At 40.9% G+C, this 17,844-nt stretch overlaps 1 protein-coding gene across 9 annotated transcripts in view; it reads left to right on the top strand.

The window, feature by feature from the left end:
• Positions 1 to 17,844, top strand: part of PKP4 (plakophilin 4) — a 91,031-nt gene that overhangs the window by 5,452 nt on the left and 67,735 nt on the right. For 8 of the 9 annotated variants that reach the window (XM_068686874.1, XM_068686876.1, XM_068686873.1 and 5 more), the window contains one exon: positions 16,341 to 16,474. In XM_068686874.1, coding sequence (XP_068542975.1) covers positions 16,346 to 16,474 — 129 coding nt within the window. In that variant the 5' untranslated portion in view covers positions 16,341 to 16,345. Of the gene's footprint in view, positions 1 to 16,338; positions 16,475 to 17,844 lie in introns of those variants that run through there. The other variant, XM_068686877.1, reaches the window with a different exon arrangement.

Raw genomic sequence — 17,844 nt, 5'->3', positions numbered from 1 at the left:
GCTCTGTGTACAAACATCACATACACGTGGTGCTGTTCACTGATCGTCTTTTTGCAGTTTCCTAGTCAAATCTTGTATTCAAGTGTAAAGATAAATATGGAGGCAGATCTTAATGATTTAATAGTTTTCTTTTTTTTCTTGAAGTCTGACAGTTTTGTTTTTAATTAACAAATAAGAGAACAGTTTCAATATGATAGCATGTTGTAAAAGGAAACTGCTCGTACTGTCATAGTGCAAACTGATCCAAACTGATACCCCCTTACAGGGGCTGGAGGGAACTCCGCGCTCCACAGGGTTTACAAACCAAAAGACAAAGTTAGATAAACGTCATAAGTGGAGGAGAAGATATCAAGAACGTGTCTTTTTGTAATAAATGCCTTCATCCAGGGTGCTTGTGTTCCAGTAGTAATGCTTGGCTGTTGGTCTGTCTTGTTTGATACAACCTTAATGTAAGGTACACTAGCAGAATTTGCTTCCATCCGTTTCTGCTGTATATCCTTCGTAGCAAGCTTTGCCCTGATAGCTAATGTCATGAAAATAATCATTGCTACATTTTAGCTGAAACAGAAAATAATGACGCATGAGATGGTTGGTGTGATACATTCACCTGTCTGTGGGAGCATCTTCATACTTCAAACTAGATGAGAAACCTCGAACCTGGAAATTTCAGGCTGGCGCTCAGACCTGAGATGTGTCCATTTCTTTCATGCTGCTTTGACTCCCCGGTAAAGAAACAAAATTAAGTTTCCATGAGTTTTGCTGTTGTTTCTTAATGTAAATCAAGCGACAGCATACCTTGAGACTTGCGAGGTTTCACTGTAATTAAATAAATTATTTTCCAGAAGGTACTTTAAAAACAAGAAGTCATTGTTTAGAATTCTCTGCAGAACAGTAAGAGTGCCACGGGGACTGACTGTGGTTCAAAGACGTGAAATTTTACAGCAGGTTCCAGAGTTCTGGTAGAGAACACTGCCTGCTGTGGGATGCCTTTTGGATCAGGCGGGTGTAATCAGGCTTCTGGTACTAAGGGAGTTTTTTCATGTGGTTCTTGAACACACCAGTTATTTTTAAGGAGCACACAAAATGCACCATGTAAAAGTAGTCTAGTTAAAGTATCCAGTACCTTAACATATCTTGAATTAGCACGGCAGACTGAGTGCAGCACTTCGATTTGTCTGATGAGCTCCTGAGTTTTGTTTTTGGTCCCTCCAGTGTGCTTAGAATGGAGCAGGAAAAATCCTGTCCCTCAGTCAGTTGCTCCTGCACTGATGATGTCTGGAAACGTAGTTGTGCAACAGAGGAGGTTAATACTTTTTATTAAACTTAATTTATTTGTTGCTATTCATGACTAGACTTTTTATTTCTGCTTTATTGTAATAGGTGTAAAACAAAACGTCTTAAATTGCAACTTGCTTGCTTTTAGGAAAGGCAGAATTCACTAGGTTTAGAAATCCTTGACTTGAATTTGAGCTGTTTTAGTGATATAGTTAATTACGCTGTATTATTATCTTGTATTACAAGTACACTGATATATCCTATAATGTAAATATTTATTAATATATGTCGGAGGGACAGAAATTTGAAATAGAGAAGGAAGATGTAATATTTTTAAAAACTGTTTTTAGATAGGAAAGATGACCAAAGTGCCATTTTTCCAGACTTTTCCCTTGTCTTCCCTTTATCTCAAAATAACACAAACATCAAATTACAGCAGCAAACCACTTTACTCTGCTAATACTCCAGATAGTTTTTGTTACAAAAAAAAATGACCGTAAGATTTTATGTATAGCTTCAGTATAATGTTATTTTAACATGTTCAAATTTTAACAGTTCCAATAAGGTCATCTGAATAAGAGCTTGTTTGTTGGTTACTTAGTACTTCACAAATTAAAATGGTTGATGGAAAAAGATCAGGTTGGTAGACAGGTTAACTTACACACAGCTTTAATATCAGAATACATCAATACAGATATTTATCATCACCAACAGCAGCATTTCTGCAGTAGTCGGGTGGAAGGCTGTTGTTAGATTGCTGCTTTGGTTGCTTTTACGAACGCCTGCAAGTCCTCAGCATCTCAGAGTTGTCCCCCCCCCAGTATTTACTGAATAATGTCTTTCTGTGTTGTTTGTTGTCCAGCTTATGTTATGGTTGTGTTGTGATAACAAAGTATCTTGCCATGCAGACGCTGTGCCTGTAGAGGAATAAAAGTTATCTGTTCCTTGTGAATGGCAGTTTGCATATGCTGAGATTGATCGTGTTCTAGGAAAAAATGTCACTATATGAAAACTTACGACAGCAGCTCTTTCAGCTGCATTTTGTCATCACAATAGCAGTTCAGAAATACTTCATCTTAGGATCCAGCAGCTGAACGCTTTCTTTTACTTGTACAGAATTTTCTTATCAAATCAAGAACTACTAACGCTAGGTGGGTAATTTCTTCAGTATTTCTTGCATTTCTTTGAGCTAATAATTGGTTCTATATGATCCTAAACAAGCTTTTCCCCCCAGGTTCACTGAAATAAGAAGGCATTTTGCTGAAAGCATATTATTGTTGTCTGGGTAGCAAACAGCCTCCTGCCTGTTTAGGCTTTCTTTCAAAATCCTTGACGTGTCAGTCTCCCTTCCAGTTGCTTAGGTGGGCAGCCTTAAGCGTGCTGGAGGAAGGGAGGAGTGATACGCTGCTTCATGAACCTCATGTCTGCTCTGTGCCTCCTTGCCCAGGAGCTCAGCTTCTTCACAGGTTCTTCCTCCTCACTTAAAAATGGCCTGTAGCTGACCAAAATGATTTGCTTGTTGCACAGAATTGTATCCAGGCTAGAGATTTTTATCTTGGCAGCAAAATGTCTGTTAATACTAGAACTTGCCCAGCGAGGTGGTGGCATCACCATCCCTGGGGGTGCTTAAGAAAAGGTTGGACGTGGCTTAGTGGGTGACATTGGTGGTAAAGGGATGGTTGGACCAGATGAGCTTGGAGGGCTTTTCCAGCCTTAATGAGTCTAAATTAAAATGTAGCATGTGCTTTTTCCCCCAGTAAGAATTAATGCTACCTGTGATGTCACTCTACTAACAATCATTAACAATCAATTACCAGCTCTAAAGCCTCTGCTCTGGCAATTCATACAGCCTGGAACAGAAGGAGAGCAAAGAGGTAGTAAATAATCTTCTTAAATTTTCTAATTTTTACAACTTTTATTTCATTAACACTCCCATTAATGCACTATCTTTTTATATTGCCACTTGTCAACAGGCTTCTCAATTCCTGAAAATAAGGCAGCAGGTGAAGATCCGTATGGAATAGTATAGTCTATTGAAATTCAAAACACTTGAGCTTGCTTGGCCTGTGTTTCAGAGTCAAGTTTTGGTCACAGACAGCAGATGAGTAACTGCTGTTCTTCAGCATGTTTTGTTGCAAGAATCTGGCACCTGTGTGTTTAAAGGTTTTAAAAGAAGATTCTTCAGAATATGGAGAAAAAAAAAAGCTCAGAAACAGCTAATAGTCTGTGTTCCTTCGGAATATTTTGCTTCCTTTAACTCAGCTTTTAAAAAGGCACTGCAAGTCAGAACTTTTTATCTGCTTTACCATTAAGTTCACATAATTAAGCTGAATCTTATAATTGGTGGTGGCTGGAGAGAAACCCGGGGACACAGAACTGCTACTTCTCCAGTTCTGTGTTCTGCTGCAGGCCATTTTCAGTCAGGATTATCGTGCTAGATGAACCTCTAGCCTGATGCAATGTCGCTTTCCTTTTGTTATTGTAGGTAGCTGGGGTTTCTGCATGCCTTTGATTTTTGGACTTTTTCAGGCTCTGTTTGAAACAAGACAATCCAAGCTGGAGCAACGCTTATATCTGAGGGTATGCCACTGTTTGAAATATGATGCTTTCTTATTTTTAATGAATTGAATAATCCCTTATAAGCAGGTGCATTTGCAGTAGCACTGGTGGCTAAATTTGCCTTTCAAAGGACCTTGCTGATGGACAGGGTAGCATGCTTCAGAGTTCAGACTCCCTGCCTAGTGCTGTGGGTTTTTTTGTTTTTGTTTTTCTGTGATGTGAAACAGTTCAGTGTGATGGTATCTCATGATGTAATGTGTTGAATTTGTACGAGTTACAACTTTGTGTACAAACTGCTTCTTTTTGGTTTTAAGTGTACATTAACTTTCTGCTCTTCCTTTCCTTGCAAGCAGAGCTAGTGCTCAATATAATTCATCTTGTCTGGTGTACTGGAAGTGGACCTCGTAGCACTGAATGATGTGGCACTAATGGCTGACTTTATTTCTGTGTTGCCTGTTTCATTTAGCAGTGTGTATTAGGAGATCCAGTGACTGTGCGTCTCACCTGGCCAACGCCAAGATCACTTCTTCATCTAGATCAAGGAACATGTGGGTGTCAGACATTCCACAGTGTAGGATTTATGTGTAGATTTTTATTTTATCTTCAAATACAATAGTGATTTACATGTGCAAATCTACTGTGGTAGGGGGCATTCAGTGTCTCCCCAGTTAAGTTATCCTTTATCATGACAAAGCTACAGCTGTGTGGTTTTCTTGTGTGCTACGTGTTTTGGGTTGCTTAGAACTGCTATGGCCTCAGCCACCTTGACTGTGCACAGAGCAGACAGAATGAGATCCCCATTTTATCCCAGGTGAAACTAAAATGTGAAGTCTCTCCATAAGGCTAGTGGAGAGAGACACAGTGGCTTGAACTAGTTAACTGTTTTCAAATGTCAACTTGCACCTTTAAACCTGGAGTATTAGTGCACTGTTTGTAAGTCAACTGAAAGTCGTAAGTGGAAGAAAGCTGGATTGTCTGTGTTACTAATAACTTTGCAGATTTTTTTTTAAATCTCTTGCGAGGCCTGGGGCCAGGTGCCAAGTTAGGCAGGTTAGCTTCAAACTATTTAGCTAATATTGTGACAGGCCTGGATGCTGCCAAATATGAAGGTTTGGTGTTTGTTTCTGGCTGTTGTAGCTTGCCAGCAGGACCCTGTAAGCTACCAGCAGCTGATCCACGCCTTGGTCCATCTATCTGGATGGTGTATGAATGGCATGAGTGCATCACTGTCTCCAGAAGAGTCAGCGAAAATGCTCAGCCTGTGTGTGGAACCTCAGCATGTGGGTCTGAAAATCCCGTGGATGTCCGGATGTACGTGGCGTTGTTTTAATGCTATGGATGGATGCTAAGCATAGGCATAATGCTGGTTGTTAAGTTCAGCTACTGTGTGAAGCTATTTGCTTGTATTTTATTCAAGCTCCCTAATTGAAATGGCCCTACCACTTGCCGTGGAACGAAAGCTAGCAAATCACCATGCTTTGACCTTAACATTTTCCAGCAGAAAATGAACCTGAACTGCACTGATTGTAAACACGGCCCAGATGAGCTGGCTGCTTTCTGCTAGTTTAGCTGGTGTGATTCAAGTAGTTTGACTTCCTTTATAGTGGTAGTTATTTTATTTGTATACCAAGGGATCCTTTTGCCATAAGAAAAATTAAATCAGGCATACTAATGGGATAGCCTGGAGGAGACTGGGGGAGGCCTCATGGCAGCCTGCAGCCCCCTCACAGGGAGCGGAGGGGCAGGCGCTGAGCTCTGCTCTCTGGGGACAGCGACAGGACCCGAGGGGACGGCATGGAGCTGGGACAGGGGAGGGTCAGGCTGGGGGTTAGGGAAAGGGGGTCGGGCACTGGGACAGGCTCCCAGGTCATGGCCCCGAGCTTGTTGGGGTTTCAAGAAGCATTTGGACAATGCTGTCAGACACAGGGTTTGATTTTTGGGTGGCCCGGTGTGGAGCCAGGAGTTGGACTCGATAATCCTTGTGGGTCACATCCAACTCAGGGTATTCTGTGATTCTATTTTAAGAGTCCACTGTCAAGATCATAACAGTACCTGCTAGGGGATCACCTGGGCGTGTTTTCTGGACAGACATGTTTTTGTTACTGATGGAATTTCTGTGTTGCTTTAGCAAGTCTTTCACCTATTTGTCTGTAACTTTCACATCATTATGTTATTATTTGACTTGTAAAACAATTCTCAAACTTCATGGACTTGCAGGTTTCTTCTCTCCTCTTAGAGTGCTCTACTTTTTTCACTTTTACCTGTTTTAAAATAGTTATACACCCCAGATAGCAAATTCTTTGTTGCCTTATGTGTGCATCAGATGCTTGTGTGAATGTCATCCCTTCCACTAGTGTGGACAGATGCTGAAAAAGTCTGTTTCACAAGCATCAGACAGCTCTCCTCAGCTCAGCTGGAAACTGTGTTGTTTTTTATTTAACAAGTTTTGCTCTTCTCAAGTCAAGTAACTTCAGTTACAGGTTTGCCTGCTTCAATTATCCTTTCATGTTAAATCAGTCGTTAACAATTTGGTCCATGGCTATTTCTGAAACAGATTTTTTTCTTACACCTTTTAGTCTCACCTTTGTTGAGTAAGTAATCTTTTTGTAGGTTTAGCTGCTCTTTAGTTACCATATCTATGAAATGAATACCTGCACTCCACCATTATGATGGTTATTCATGCATAAGTCAGTCTAGAAAAGCTGGATTTTACCAAAGTTTCCAGGGGTATTTGTTTCTGATATAGCTTCCACCCCAAAGTTTTAGACTGGCTGCAGGCCACAAGCAGCTTTTTCTTCTCTGCTGTTGGAGATTGACTAAAATACATTGATGGTTATGCTGTAAGGTTTGCCCTTTCACAGCTAAAGGAAAGCATTTGTATGACCAGTTACAGATAAGTCTCCAGAGAGATGACTTCTCTGTGAAGTTGAAAGCTGATAACAAGAACATTCCTATCTTCGGAATTTTTCTTTGGCTAGTGTGTCTTAAAATTCACTGCTGGACTGAATTTATACCTAATAAATTGGAAACACCACGAAAATGTCTTTTGTGGAGACACTGAGTCAGTAGCTCATTAAGCAAAACTTTTATGTTTTTTGTTTTTTTTTCATTTTGAGTGGGTTATACTTGGCATGGACCCAAGTCTTCTTATTTTGCAAATAGGCCATCACTGAAGTTAGGTCATCAGTTTGTCAGAGTTCAGTGGGAAACCTGAAGGTCATACTGCTGCCCCAGTAAGTAAAATTTTTCACTTTCATGAAGACACTGTTGTACAAATCTGCGAAATATATGGCATTTCTTGTAAATAAAGTATGATGTTCTCCAGCAGCTTTCCTCTTAGGTTTCTGGCCAGTAAGTTAAGAAATAGGGAGATACTTCAGAAGCAATGTAATTTCCTTGTTTACTGGTATGTATCATTTAATGACTAAGCACTAAGTGTTGGTGCTTTAAGGCTGTGGTAAGAAAAAGCTTGAGGTCTGTAGCACGGTGACTAGTACACATCTGTTGGTCTTCATTTTCCTGATTTGTTTTTGTTTCATTTGTAAACAAAATCTAGATCAAGGATTTGTAGTCCTAAGCTTCAACGTTGGTGAATCAAAGCAGCAGCATGTGGTGAATGTAAATTGTACTTACCCATTTCACTTGAAGTATTCGAGTGTCTCAGTAGCGTACAAAGTTACTTTCATTAGAAGTTGAAATAGCATTTTAGTGTTTGGGGGGTTGGTTGTTTTTGTTGTTTTTTAAGTTTTCACAGAATCACAGAATGGTTGAGGTTGGAAGGGACCTCTGCGTTTGATTTTGTTGCCTACCACAGAGTACCGTGCTTAATCTGGCTGTTTGAATTTACCTTTAGCATAGAGCTGTTTGTTTGTAGCAAGTGTCTTGCCTGTGGGGTGCTTTGGCCAGGAGTCGGGAAGTCCAGTCCTCCTTCGGTGCGGCACTGGGAAGCGGCACCGGCCTGCCCCTCACGGGGACAGCATGGCGGGTGGGCCGCTCCGCACTGCACCGAGCAGCTTTCCCGGCGGCCTGAGGTGGCACTCGGGGAGCCAGGGCGTGAGGACGCCCTGTTCCCTGCGCTGCACCTCGAGGCCAGACACGTCTGTTCGTGGCTGTGAGATTTAATATGCCCTGCGCAAATCCCGGCGGTGTATCTGAGGCGCATTAGATGTGGGTGCTGAGCCTTCCTGTTTCCTTGGGGATAACAAGGTCTGGCGAGGCGCTAGCTGGTGACAGCGAGTATGCAGCCAGTGACCGACCCGCTGTGGCCGTTTGGACGTGTAACAGTACCACGAGGTTTTCCTTGAGATAAATGCTTTATTCTCCCCGTGCCCAGTGAGGATAGGGGTAGCGATGGCGATGACCTCGCATTTGAAAACCCCTTGCCCTGATCCTGCCCCTGGGCTGGGCCAGGTCTGTGGCAGCAGCCTGCCCGTGAGGGGCCTTCCCCCCGGGGCTCCCCGGCCGGCCGTGCCCCTCCGTGGGGCACTGAGTGCTGGCACAGCTGGGCCGAGGACCGAAGTGACGCAGGACGGCACGGACGCATTATCCCGTTAGTTCAGCGGTGAGCAAGCGCTATCCCAAGCTGACTGTAAATTGCAAGTTAAGGGACGTCTGGCTTTTTCCATGTATCTGACAAACCTGTTGGCACAAATCCTTCCTGTGCCTTGGCGGGAGGATGTTGGCAGGCAGCAGCAGCATCAGTATGAAAGCCGGGTAAGAGCGGGACGAGGCGGTGTGAGCGTGCCTATGTTTACCTCTCCGTATTTGGTTATGTTCTTCTGAAGTTTGCGTTTATAGCCTCGATGAAATCTATTTTTAAAATGTATAAAAAAAGATTCTAACAGCGTTCATCAGAAGGTGTGTTGAGAGCTACTTGGAGTTAACTAGCAGTGTTACTGTAGAGAAAAATGTTATAAACTGTATTTGCCGTTGTGACTGAGAAACTTCTTAATTATTTCTTCAAATAACATCTTTTATGTGCAGATGTGTGCGGAGTATATAATGCAAACAATTTAGTTTTTATTGTGTTTCCGTTTGACAAAAAACAACAGTGGAACTGTGTACAGTCCTGTAAACCAAGAGAAGTGTAAAGCAGGTTTCTGAGCCCCTGCTTGTGCCCCTGCTTTGCTGGGCATGTTGAGACAACATTTGCTCTGTCGTTTGCAGCTTTACCTGTCTGGTCCTAAGCGAACTTCACTGAGAGAGAGTGAATTAGGTGAGCATTAAAAGAAAAAGTAAAGAGGTTAAACCCTTTGTCGAACCTCTTCTATGCCTTTGCTGAGTGCTTCATTTAAAAAACTTTGGGTTTGAAATGATCTCTCTCGCAAACAGCAAAGCACAAAATGCAATTAGGTAGATGCTGTTAACATCTGTAATTTCCTCTGCTGCCTGTGATATTGAGGAGATAACTGACTCCTGGACGAAGTGTTTCCTTTTTTGCCTAGCATAAATAAGTGTAACACTTTCAGCTCCTGTGGTATAGTAACAGGGGTGTTTCTTGTTTATTTCTCTTTCAAGTAGGAGTGGGTTTAGCACTTTTCTCTGCTGATGTGTATTCAGAGTTGGGTTGGGTTGGGGTGCTTTCGGGTCAGCCACTTGCTGTTCCTTTCTTTGCAGTGTTCAGAAAGCTCCGTTCAAGTTTCAGCTATCAGAAGTTGTATATATTGTTTTATAAAGCAAAAGTAAGTCATTTTAAAAATGGAAAGATATGCCTCTAACTACAATTACTGCTTTAGCATTATATGAAATAGCAATCTTGCAAGTCTGGAAGTGCATTCTTTTCTGCTGTTGTCATCCCTGAGTGCATTTCCTGAGCTATTATATTGATGTTTTCCTGGACTTGTGGAGTGCAAGCAAGAGCAGGCTTTTTCTGTTTTGAAAATGGAAATCCCCTTCCCCAGTAATTAGTTGTTGAATTTCAAGACTTAAAATTGCGTAATTTTCCAGCTACTTCATGTTACTGAGAGGAGTTGGTTTTGATAGCTGTGTTTTAAAACGCTTATTTTGAGCTTCATGTTAAAGCACAGTGTAACTAAGTCTAGCTTTTCTGGTGGTAAGTAGATTATCTAATTTAAATATATCAATGTTAATTATCAAGCTTATTTAAATCATAAGCATGAGCATTTAATTGTTGTGTTACCTGTAGTTATGAAGAAGTATAAAAATAAAGTTTGTCTGATTTTGGAAAGGAGGAAGAGGCACCCCAGCATCCTATTGAGAAGAGAGAGTAACACAATTATTAGTATCATTGGATAAGGTGTGATACCTGGTAAGAAAATGGTGTTTAAGGCTGAGTTGGATGTGGCTTTGGGCAACCTGGTGTAGTGGTGGGAGGTGTCCCTGCCCATGGCACGGGGGTGGAATTAGATGGCCTTTAAGGTCACTTCCAGCCCAACCCATTCTGTGATTCTATTGTTCATGATCTCTGAATGCCGACCCTACCATTAAGCAATAGATGTTCTCCTTTCCCTGGACCGCAGCCATCATCTAGAAAGTGTTAATAATGGTGTTGGCTCCCACTTATTACCCTAGTTAACCACGTCCAGGCAGTACCAGGCCTGTGATGGAATGACAATTCGTGCCTTTCAATGCAGTTGAACTAGCGGCTGCTCTGACTACAGCTTTTAACAAGTTACTCTGTTTGCCCCTTTTCCCCCACGATATGTTCACCTAAGCTACCTCGGCTGCTTGTAAGAAGGCCACATGACTGCATCAAAAGCTTTATATCCCGGATGTATTTCTTCTAGCACTCTTGTCAAAAAACAAAATTAGGTAGATTTGATACAATTTTCTTGTGACGAATTCGCATTATTTCTTACTGCCTGATGTTCTAAATAGTCGTGGATTCCAATATTCTGGTAGATCAGGGCAATGCAGATTTGAGATGGTCCAAAGGAAAGATTCAGATTTGGGGTCTGTCATTTGTGTTCTTTAAGGCACTGGAGCCTTGTAGACTTAATTATTGAAAGGGCGTCTTATTGCCAAATGGCTTCTTCTGTGTTACACGTGTGAAACGTGAATGCTCTCCAGACATCCTTTAGATGACAAAGATTCTTCTTTTTTTAAGGTGAGCTACAAATGGTGCCTCAGGCCTTGAAGGCTATGATCGTAAATATACACTTATTCAAAATGGTTGTCTTGCTATACCTGTCTGATCTCTTCTTTTGAATGGTTAGTTTGAAAGCTATAAAAATACTAATCTTGCGAGCATGTTACAACTGGATGTTTGGGGATGTAGAATCCTGCCTGCTCACTAGGACGAAGTGAAAGTATGTTGCCATCGGCCAAAAAAAAGGGCTGTCTTGTACTAGGAGCTGTAACAAAAATACATTTAGCCAAAAACTAGGGTAATCCTTTTAAACATTTTTAAAAGGATATATCACCAGCTGCCTTTTGCGCTTGGACGTGGAAGGAAGGAGGGAAAAATGTATTTTGAAAAGAAAAGGGGATGATGAAGAGACCACCTTTCACAATAAGATAGTTAAACACATCTCCCACCTTTCTCAGGCACTGTGTCAGTTGCACGTAGGTTTCTGTTTGTGCAAGAGGAGCTCTTTGTGCAACTTGTGCAGGCATTTTTTTCTGCTGTCATTTTAGAAGTCAATTTCTTCCACATTTTCATCGGATAGTATATTTACTTCCCTGTTTTCATCAAATAATTAAGTCCATGTGTACAAAGCTTGTGCACTATCCATGTCCATCTAGAAAGGTCATGTCCTAACAAAACGTTTAGCCTATAGTGTGATATTTGAAGGATCTTGACTCTTGCTGCGTTTGGAAACTTTAAAACTATTTTTTTTTTTGTGTTTGATCCATAAAATCCATTTTTTCATTGCTTGTGTCGTCTTTGCAAGTGGATAAGTTGTCATCTGCTGTCTTTTCATCCAAACAAATAACTACTGGCTGGTAGACATAACACAGTTTATTTTAGCTCAGTCACTTGGTTGCACCAAGCTTGAGAATGTAAATCACCGCCTACTGCACGGGCAAGCAGCGCTCCATCCCTGTAGCAGGATGGAGCTAACGTGAACCACTCATAGCTAGAAATGTACTGACATGTCTGTGAAGTCACTCATAAAATCAGATAAAATTTAATTGGGTCTTCATCTAAAAACTGTGGAAATGTAGTAAGCCTAGTTTTGTTTTCAATTTTTACATATACTGCAAAGGATCAAAAGAGAAAAGTCTTTGAGGCTGAAATGTGCCTTGTCACTTAAGTGCGGATTTATATGAATAACTTAATTGTATAATAAATAATATGTCCATGTCCCAGCAAGTTGGCTTTGGTTTATTGGAGCTTTTTTCTTCTGTACCAATGAAGTAGCTCTGATGTCCTCATCTACTCCTGTTGCTTGATTTAAACTTGTAGCTAGACACACAAGGATTTTTAATAAGACGTTGCTTGGGTTTTTTTCCTCATGATGTGTACTGTCAGTCTATCCTACTCTAGTCAACAGTGTTCATAAGAATCATATTACCTCTTCAGCAGAAATTACTTCTGTGGCTTTTATTACTGGCTTCAGGTCAGTATTGGGAGGCTTGGAACATAGGCAAGGGGAGAAAAATTGGGAAAATCCTCTGCATAAGGAAGGCAAGAGGAATATGAAATGAAGTGAGAAGGAAGATGTGAAAAAGTGCCACTTCGGATGTCTTGCAGGGAAACTGGAAAGGTCTGTGGCTTCCTGCCCGTCTCCTGCCTGGACAGGGGTTAGTCAATGCTGGCAAATGTATTGGCTATCGCTGTGAAAGTAACAGCAGGAGCAGCGAAAGGCGGGGATTAGACACCAGCTAGAATGAAGAATTAAAGTGTGGCTTCCTCCCCTCAATTTAGTGATTTCTTGCATTTCTTCTTTCCCTTCAACTGTGTGTTCTGGTTCTTTGATTTAATCAGTGATTACACATGGCTACAAGATCAGCTGGTTCAGAAAAACGCCATCCTACTCCCTCCACTCACACACACACACACACACAGGAGGAAACATAGCATAGCTTTGTGTCAGATAACTCACTGGACCTATTCGCTTTGCAGCTGTTTGACCATTCAGTCAGACAGAAGAGAAAGTATTACCCATTTTGGCAACTACGGCTTCAGTGCATGATTGGAAGACAAGTGGGAATACCAAGATAGGCAGATTACTAAAGAAAACTGGTGAATCTGCCCCATCATCTGTGCTGGAGCCCAACAAGTCTGCTGCCTTTGTACAAAAGAACATCTCAGAGGTGTTCAGGAGTTAGTGCTTCTGCATGATAGGGGTTGATGAGCCAAGTGTGCATGGCGGAGGCAACAGGTATTCTCTGAAGGGGTGGTTAAAGATTTCCTCGAGCAAATCCTTGCAGTTGCCTGAAGAGATGGTCTCTGCCACAAACTGATTGGAATGTTTTTGGTGGCTTGGTTTGCATCGATCCAACTCACTTTGTGGTTTCATGAAACCATTTGAGTGAGCTTTCACAGTAAAGAGGAGGGAAGGGCTGCTCTTCTCAGCATTGGTGTAGGTTATTTCAGACTACAGGCTTCAAGCTGAACAGCTTTATTTCTCTTGCGTGCTTGCTTCTAGATGGAAAATGTAAATGCAGCCAATCCAGCCTAGAGCTAGTGTCACTGCTTTCGTTCTTCTGGCTTTTAAGTGGAGAATTTCAAAATTTGGAGTAGGAGTTGGGAATTTAGGTGATTGCTTTCTTCAAGCAGTGTGCCTGAGGGAGGCATGGTGGCAGGCACTGGGCTGGGCTGTGGGGAGCATCATCCCATTTGTGCACTGCATCGCCCAAGCTCAGCAGGCAGCCGGAGTGAATGAGTTTACACCTCGGAGTTAGGTTCAGTGCTTACCCAAGTGTCTGTAGGATCAAAGCCAACAGCTGTCTAATCTTGATACCAAGATTAGAAAATCAGTAACTTTGCCAAGAAATGTGTTAATTGAAGGAACAGCAGTTAAAACAACTGCCTGTCTGGGAAGGTGCAGCTCTCTAAGTACGCCTCTTAACACTGAGACAGATGTACATTTAACACTGGCATCTTCATTAGTAACTAATTTGATTGGTTTTCCTTTGAGTGTTATTATGAGACTCAATATTGGGTATATTTTCTGTTCAGAGAAGTGACGATACTTTTTGACTAGTCCAGGTGTATGTTTCCTTGAATGGATTCTACAGAAATCTACTACAGATGAGTTGTGGGGGCTGGAGGGGGTGTAGCTGTACACCAGCAACCTGGTGTAGTGGTGGGAGGTGTCCCTGCCCATGGCAGGGGTTGGAATTAGATGGCCTTTAAGGTCACTTCCAGCCCAACCCATTCTGTGATTCTATGAAATCTGCCTCACTGCAGCTCTTCTAGTGGATCGTGAATTTCCTTTGTTGTTGTTGTTTTGGAATAAAGAGTAATTTTTAAGACCAAACCATTCCACGATTCTGTGATTTAATTGTGTTTTGTTTCTCACCTGGAAGTTCTGAACATAAGGGACACTGCGCTGGTTCCTTTGCAGGTCAGGACACAAAGGGATGCATCCCTCAGTTGTAACTTGTGAGGGCATTTGGGATTTGACGTTTTGATCTCTTTATAAGTTTTACCAAGTGAAGGGAAAGCTTGAATGTGTAGTTTTATTACTTAATGATATGCTAGCAAATTTAACAGTCTGTTTAGAAACCTGAAACACTGAGTTGTTGTCATAAAACATGGGTGGAAAGTGATGTAAAAGTCCAGGTATGACCCAGGGAAGTGAAACATAATCTATGATTCTTTTGCTCATTATGGCTTGATGAAAGAGTTGATTTTTGCAAGAAAATCCTTAAAAGATTACTTTTTTCTTTTCCAAAGCCTTCAAGTTGAATCTGCCGCTTCAATTCTTCAAACTTACATAAATATTGGAGCAGTTTTTTATTCTGCTTTCTTTATTGCTGTTTAACTTTTTCTTCTAGAAGCAGGGGTCTCTGGAGCTTTAGATGTATGCCAGGTTTAAGGTTACTTTAGGAAATCTTAGTTTGGCTACCATTGTATTGCAAGCTTAAAATGAATGAAAATGTTTCAAAAATATCAGCAGACACTCAGCATGCAGGATCACACGGAACGTGACACGCGAACCGTGTGATAGCACTCTGTGTATTCTCCAAGCGTACGCTCTGTGCTGTTTGAGAGAAAGCCGGCTCCATCTCCCCAGACATGGCACGGGTGTTCGGCACTGGCTGAGTTCAGCTGAGCGTGATGAGTGGAGGCGATGGCTGGTCCCCGCGCTGTGCCAGGAGCTGCCTCGGGGCCCGGCGGGCAGGCCGGCCGCATGGCGCTGGGCTGGGGCCTCCTCTCCCTCAGAGACCAGTCTGAGCCGGGGGGGCTGGGCTGGGTCTGAAGGCTTTGCTGGGGCGTTGAGGGTGCTGGGTCGTGGTGGGAGAAGAAGATATATGTAGCCTGGGCTTGCCTGTGTTGGTCTGGGAGGAGGACAGTGTCTGGCATAACCATCTTTATATCGCCTTGTTTGTGGTTTGATCCCTTTGGAAGGTGGTAATGTGAGGGAAGAAAGAAAAGGAGCTGAGCTCGCACGCTTTGATATACAGCAGCGTGGTACTTGCGTGATTCTTCCTTCTCCGTCCCAGAAGGTAGCCCGTAGACTGCTTGCAGTGTAAGCTACGCTTTGTGAAATGAAGAGAAGGAAGCTACTGTTCGTATTGTGTGCCTTCTCTAAGAATATTGAGCTTCTTCTGAAAATCTAAATTTTTATTACTATAATGTTGTATCTTGTGAGTTTTTCCTTTTCTGAAGGAAGTGAGTTTGGTATGTGTGCAGGAGATGCATCAGTACCGCTTCTGTGCTATTTTCAAAGTATTAAACACATCATAACAATCTGCAATACTAATTAATAGTAACTTCTTATTTATTTATTGTATTTTTATTCTTTTACATGTACTGGGGTTGTTAGTGTGTGCTGCCTCCACAATAATGAAGGTTGGGATTCTCAAACTTTCATCCTGTCTATCCATTCTGTGCTACCTATAGCCCAGGACAATGGTTATAACTTTACTGCTTTGATTTTTTTTTTTTTTTTTTTTTTTTTTTTTTTTTTTTTTTTTGAAAAAGAGCACTAGAAGCATTATTACCATTAACTATAATTAATCTCTTTGGTTTGCTCCCAACAGCAAAACACTCTGCTGTTAGATGTCATTCCTCTATGCATGATATAAACCTTGATTCTATGTCTTCTTGATGTTTAATGCTAGTATTCTTTACGCATCTTGGACTTTGCTACTTTTGGTAATTTCCACAGGATAGCATTTAAAAAATAATCTTTAAACATCATGCTACTTGGTAACGTCTGCCTGCTCTTTACATTCCTATTTCAGTTTGTAAAGGTGAAGCACAATAATAGGAACAGGTGCTGATATGTGTAGTATGAAGTTCTCTGCTATTTTGGTTAAGTTTGGAAAGGTGTTAGAAGGAAGATGAAAATCTAAATCCTGAAAATTTGTATTTACTTAAATGTCCCTGACTGAAAATGTAAACTATTTTAAAATATTGTTTATTGCAGGCAAGATGCCAGCCCCTGAGCAGACCCCACTGGTGGAAGATGGGCTGCCACAGACAGCACAGGAAACTTCCACAGTCCCAGGCATGGAACCAGAGACTACTGCCACTACCATTTTAGCTTCTGTAAAGGAACAGGTATATGCCTTGCTTCTAGCAATTCAGAAATCCAGCATGCATTTCAGAATTAATCATTGTCTTTTTTGCATTGCTGGAAAGAAGCATTGTTTCTGAAATTTGTTTCCTACTGTTAGTATAGTGCATTTTGTATGTCAAAATGGGGCTATCTGAAAGGGTTCACTTGACTGCAACAAACAGAAGCATCATTATGGTATTCTGTATCAAATGTAATGTATGCCGTGATGTAAATCAGATTTGAGATGTGGGTTTGTTGTTCAAACAAAATATAAAAATCAGTAGTGTAGAACTAATGCAACTTTGAGAATTAGACCTTTTTGTCCATTCTGCAAAGTTGTATACAGTGTTAAAGAAATATGCTCATAAAGTTTGTATGGTAGGTTAATGTTTTGTTTAAGAATAGGTCTTAATATTTGGTTTGGGCTTAGGTATCAATGTCCAGGTAACGATATATTTTAAATCTGCAAAACATTTCTGAAATGTATCTTAGCGATTATCTCTACAGGAGGGGGAGAGAATAAAACATGATTACATCATATGGTCTGAATATAAACAAGTTTCATACCCATGGGATCCTTGGTCTTAAATGAAAATTTACTGCAAAGCAATTAAATTTTTCATGACTAAGTACTAGTTTCAAAAGTTTTTGAGCTGGTAATAGAATAATAATTTCTCAGTGATTTTGAAACTGAGCTTCCAATGTTAAGGTTATTAAGGCTAGAGGCCATCAAGATATGAGTAAGCACAGTCAACTTGGTTATAAAGAGCTTGAGCTACCTCATCATCTGAAAACAGCAGTTCGTCTTGCACTGCTTTAGCTTATCACAAATGTCAATTAGAACTCATTTGCTTAAAGTACATTTGTGGTGATTTTACGTTAGTCCATGTTATTTTGCAGTTGACAAAGAACATGCTTGTAATGGTAGCTCAGATGATGAGCAGCACTGTAATAATGACAGCGCTATAATTCCTAGTGAAATAAGGAATAATTTCACCAGCCAATAATCTTACCACTGTGATTACTGTCCAGAAATGCTTTTTGAAATTTAATACAATAGTGATTGCTTAAGCTGAACATACAATTATGACAGCATTATTTACATTGGATTGATTAAAATATATGCCTTATATATATATATATATATGTATGTATATAAAAGACATTCGTTAACATACCCTTTCCTACCCAGGAAACATTTTATCTTGTTCTTACAGAAAAAAATGGATAATGGAATATTTCCTCATTTTAAAAAGGAGGTTAAAACCTCTTCCACTCTTCATTCAAAAAAAGACTCAAATTTATGGATATTAAGCAACTCAATTCTGATCAAAGGAAAAAATATGACTAAAATTGTGTTTTAGTAGTTGCT

The sequence above is a fragment of the Anas acuta genome, chromosome 6 (assembly GCF_963932015.1).
Source record: "Anas acuta chromosome 6, bAnaAcu1.1, whole genome shotgun sequence".
Taxonomy (NCBI): Eukaryota; Metazoa; Chordata; class Aves; order Anseriformes; family Anatidae; genus Anas; species Anas acuta.
Note: the sequence above shows the minus strand (reverse complement) of the source record. Positions and strands in the feature narration are given on the sequence as shown.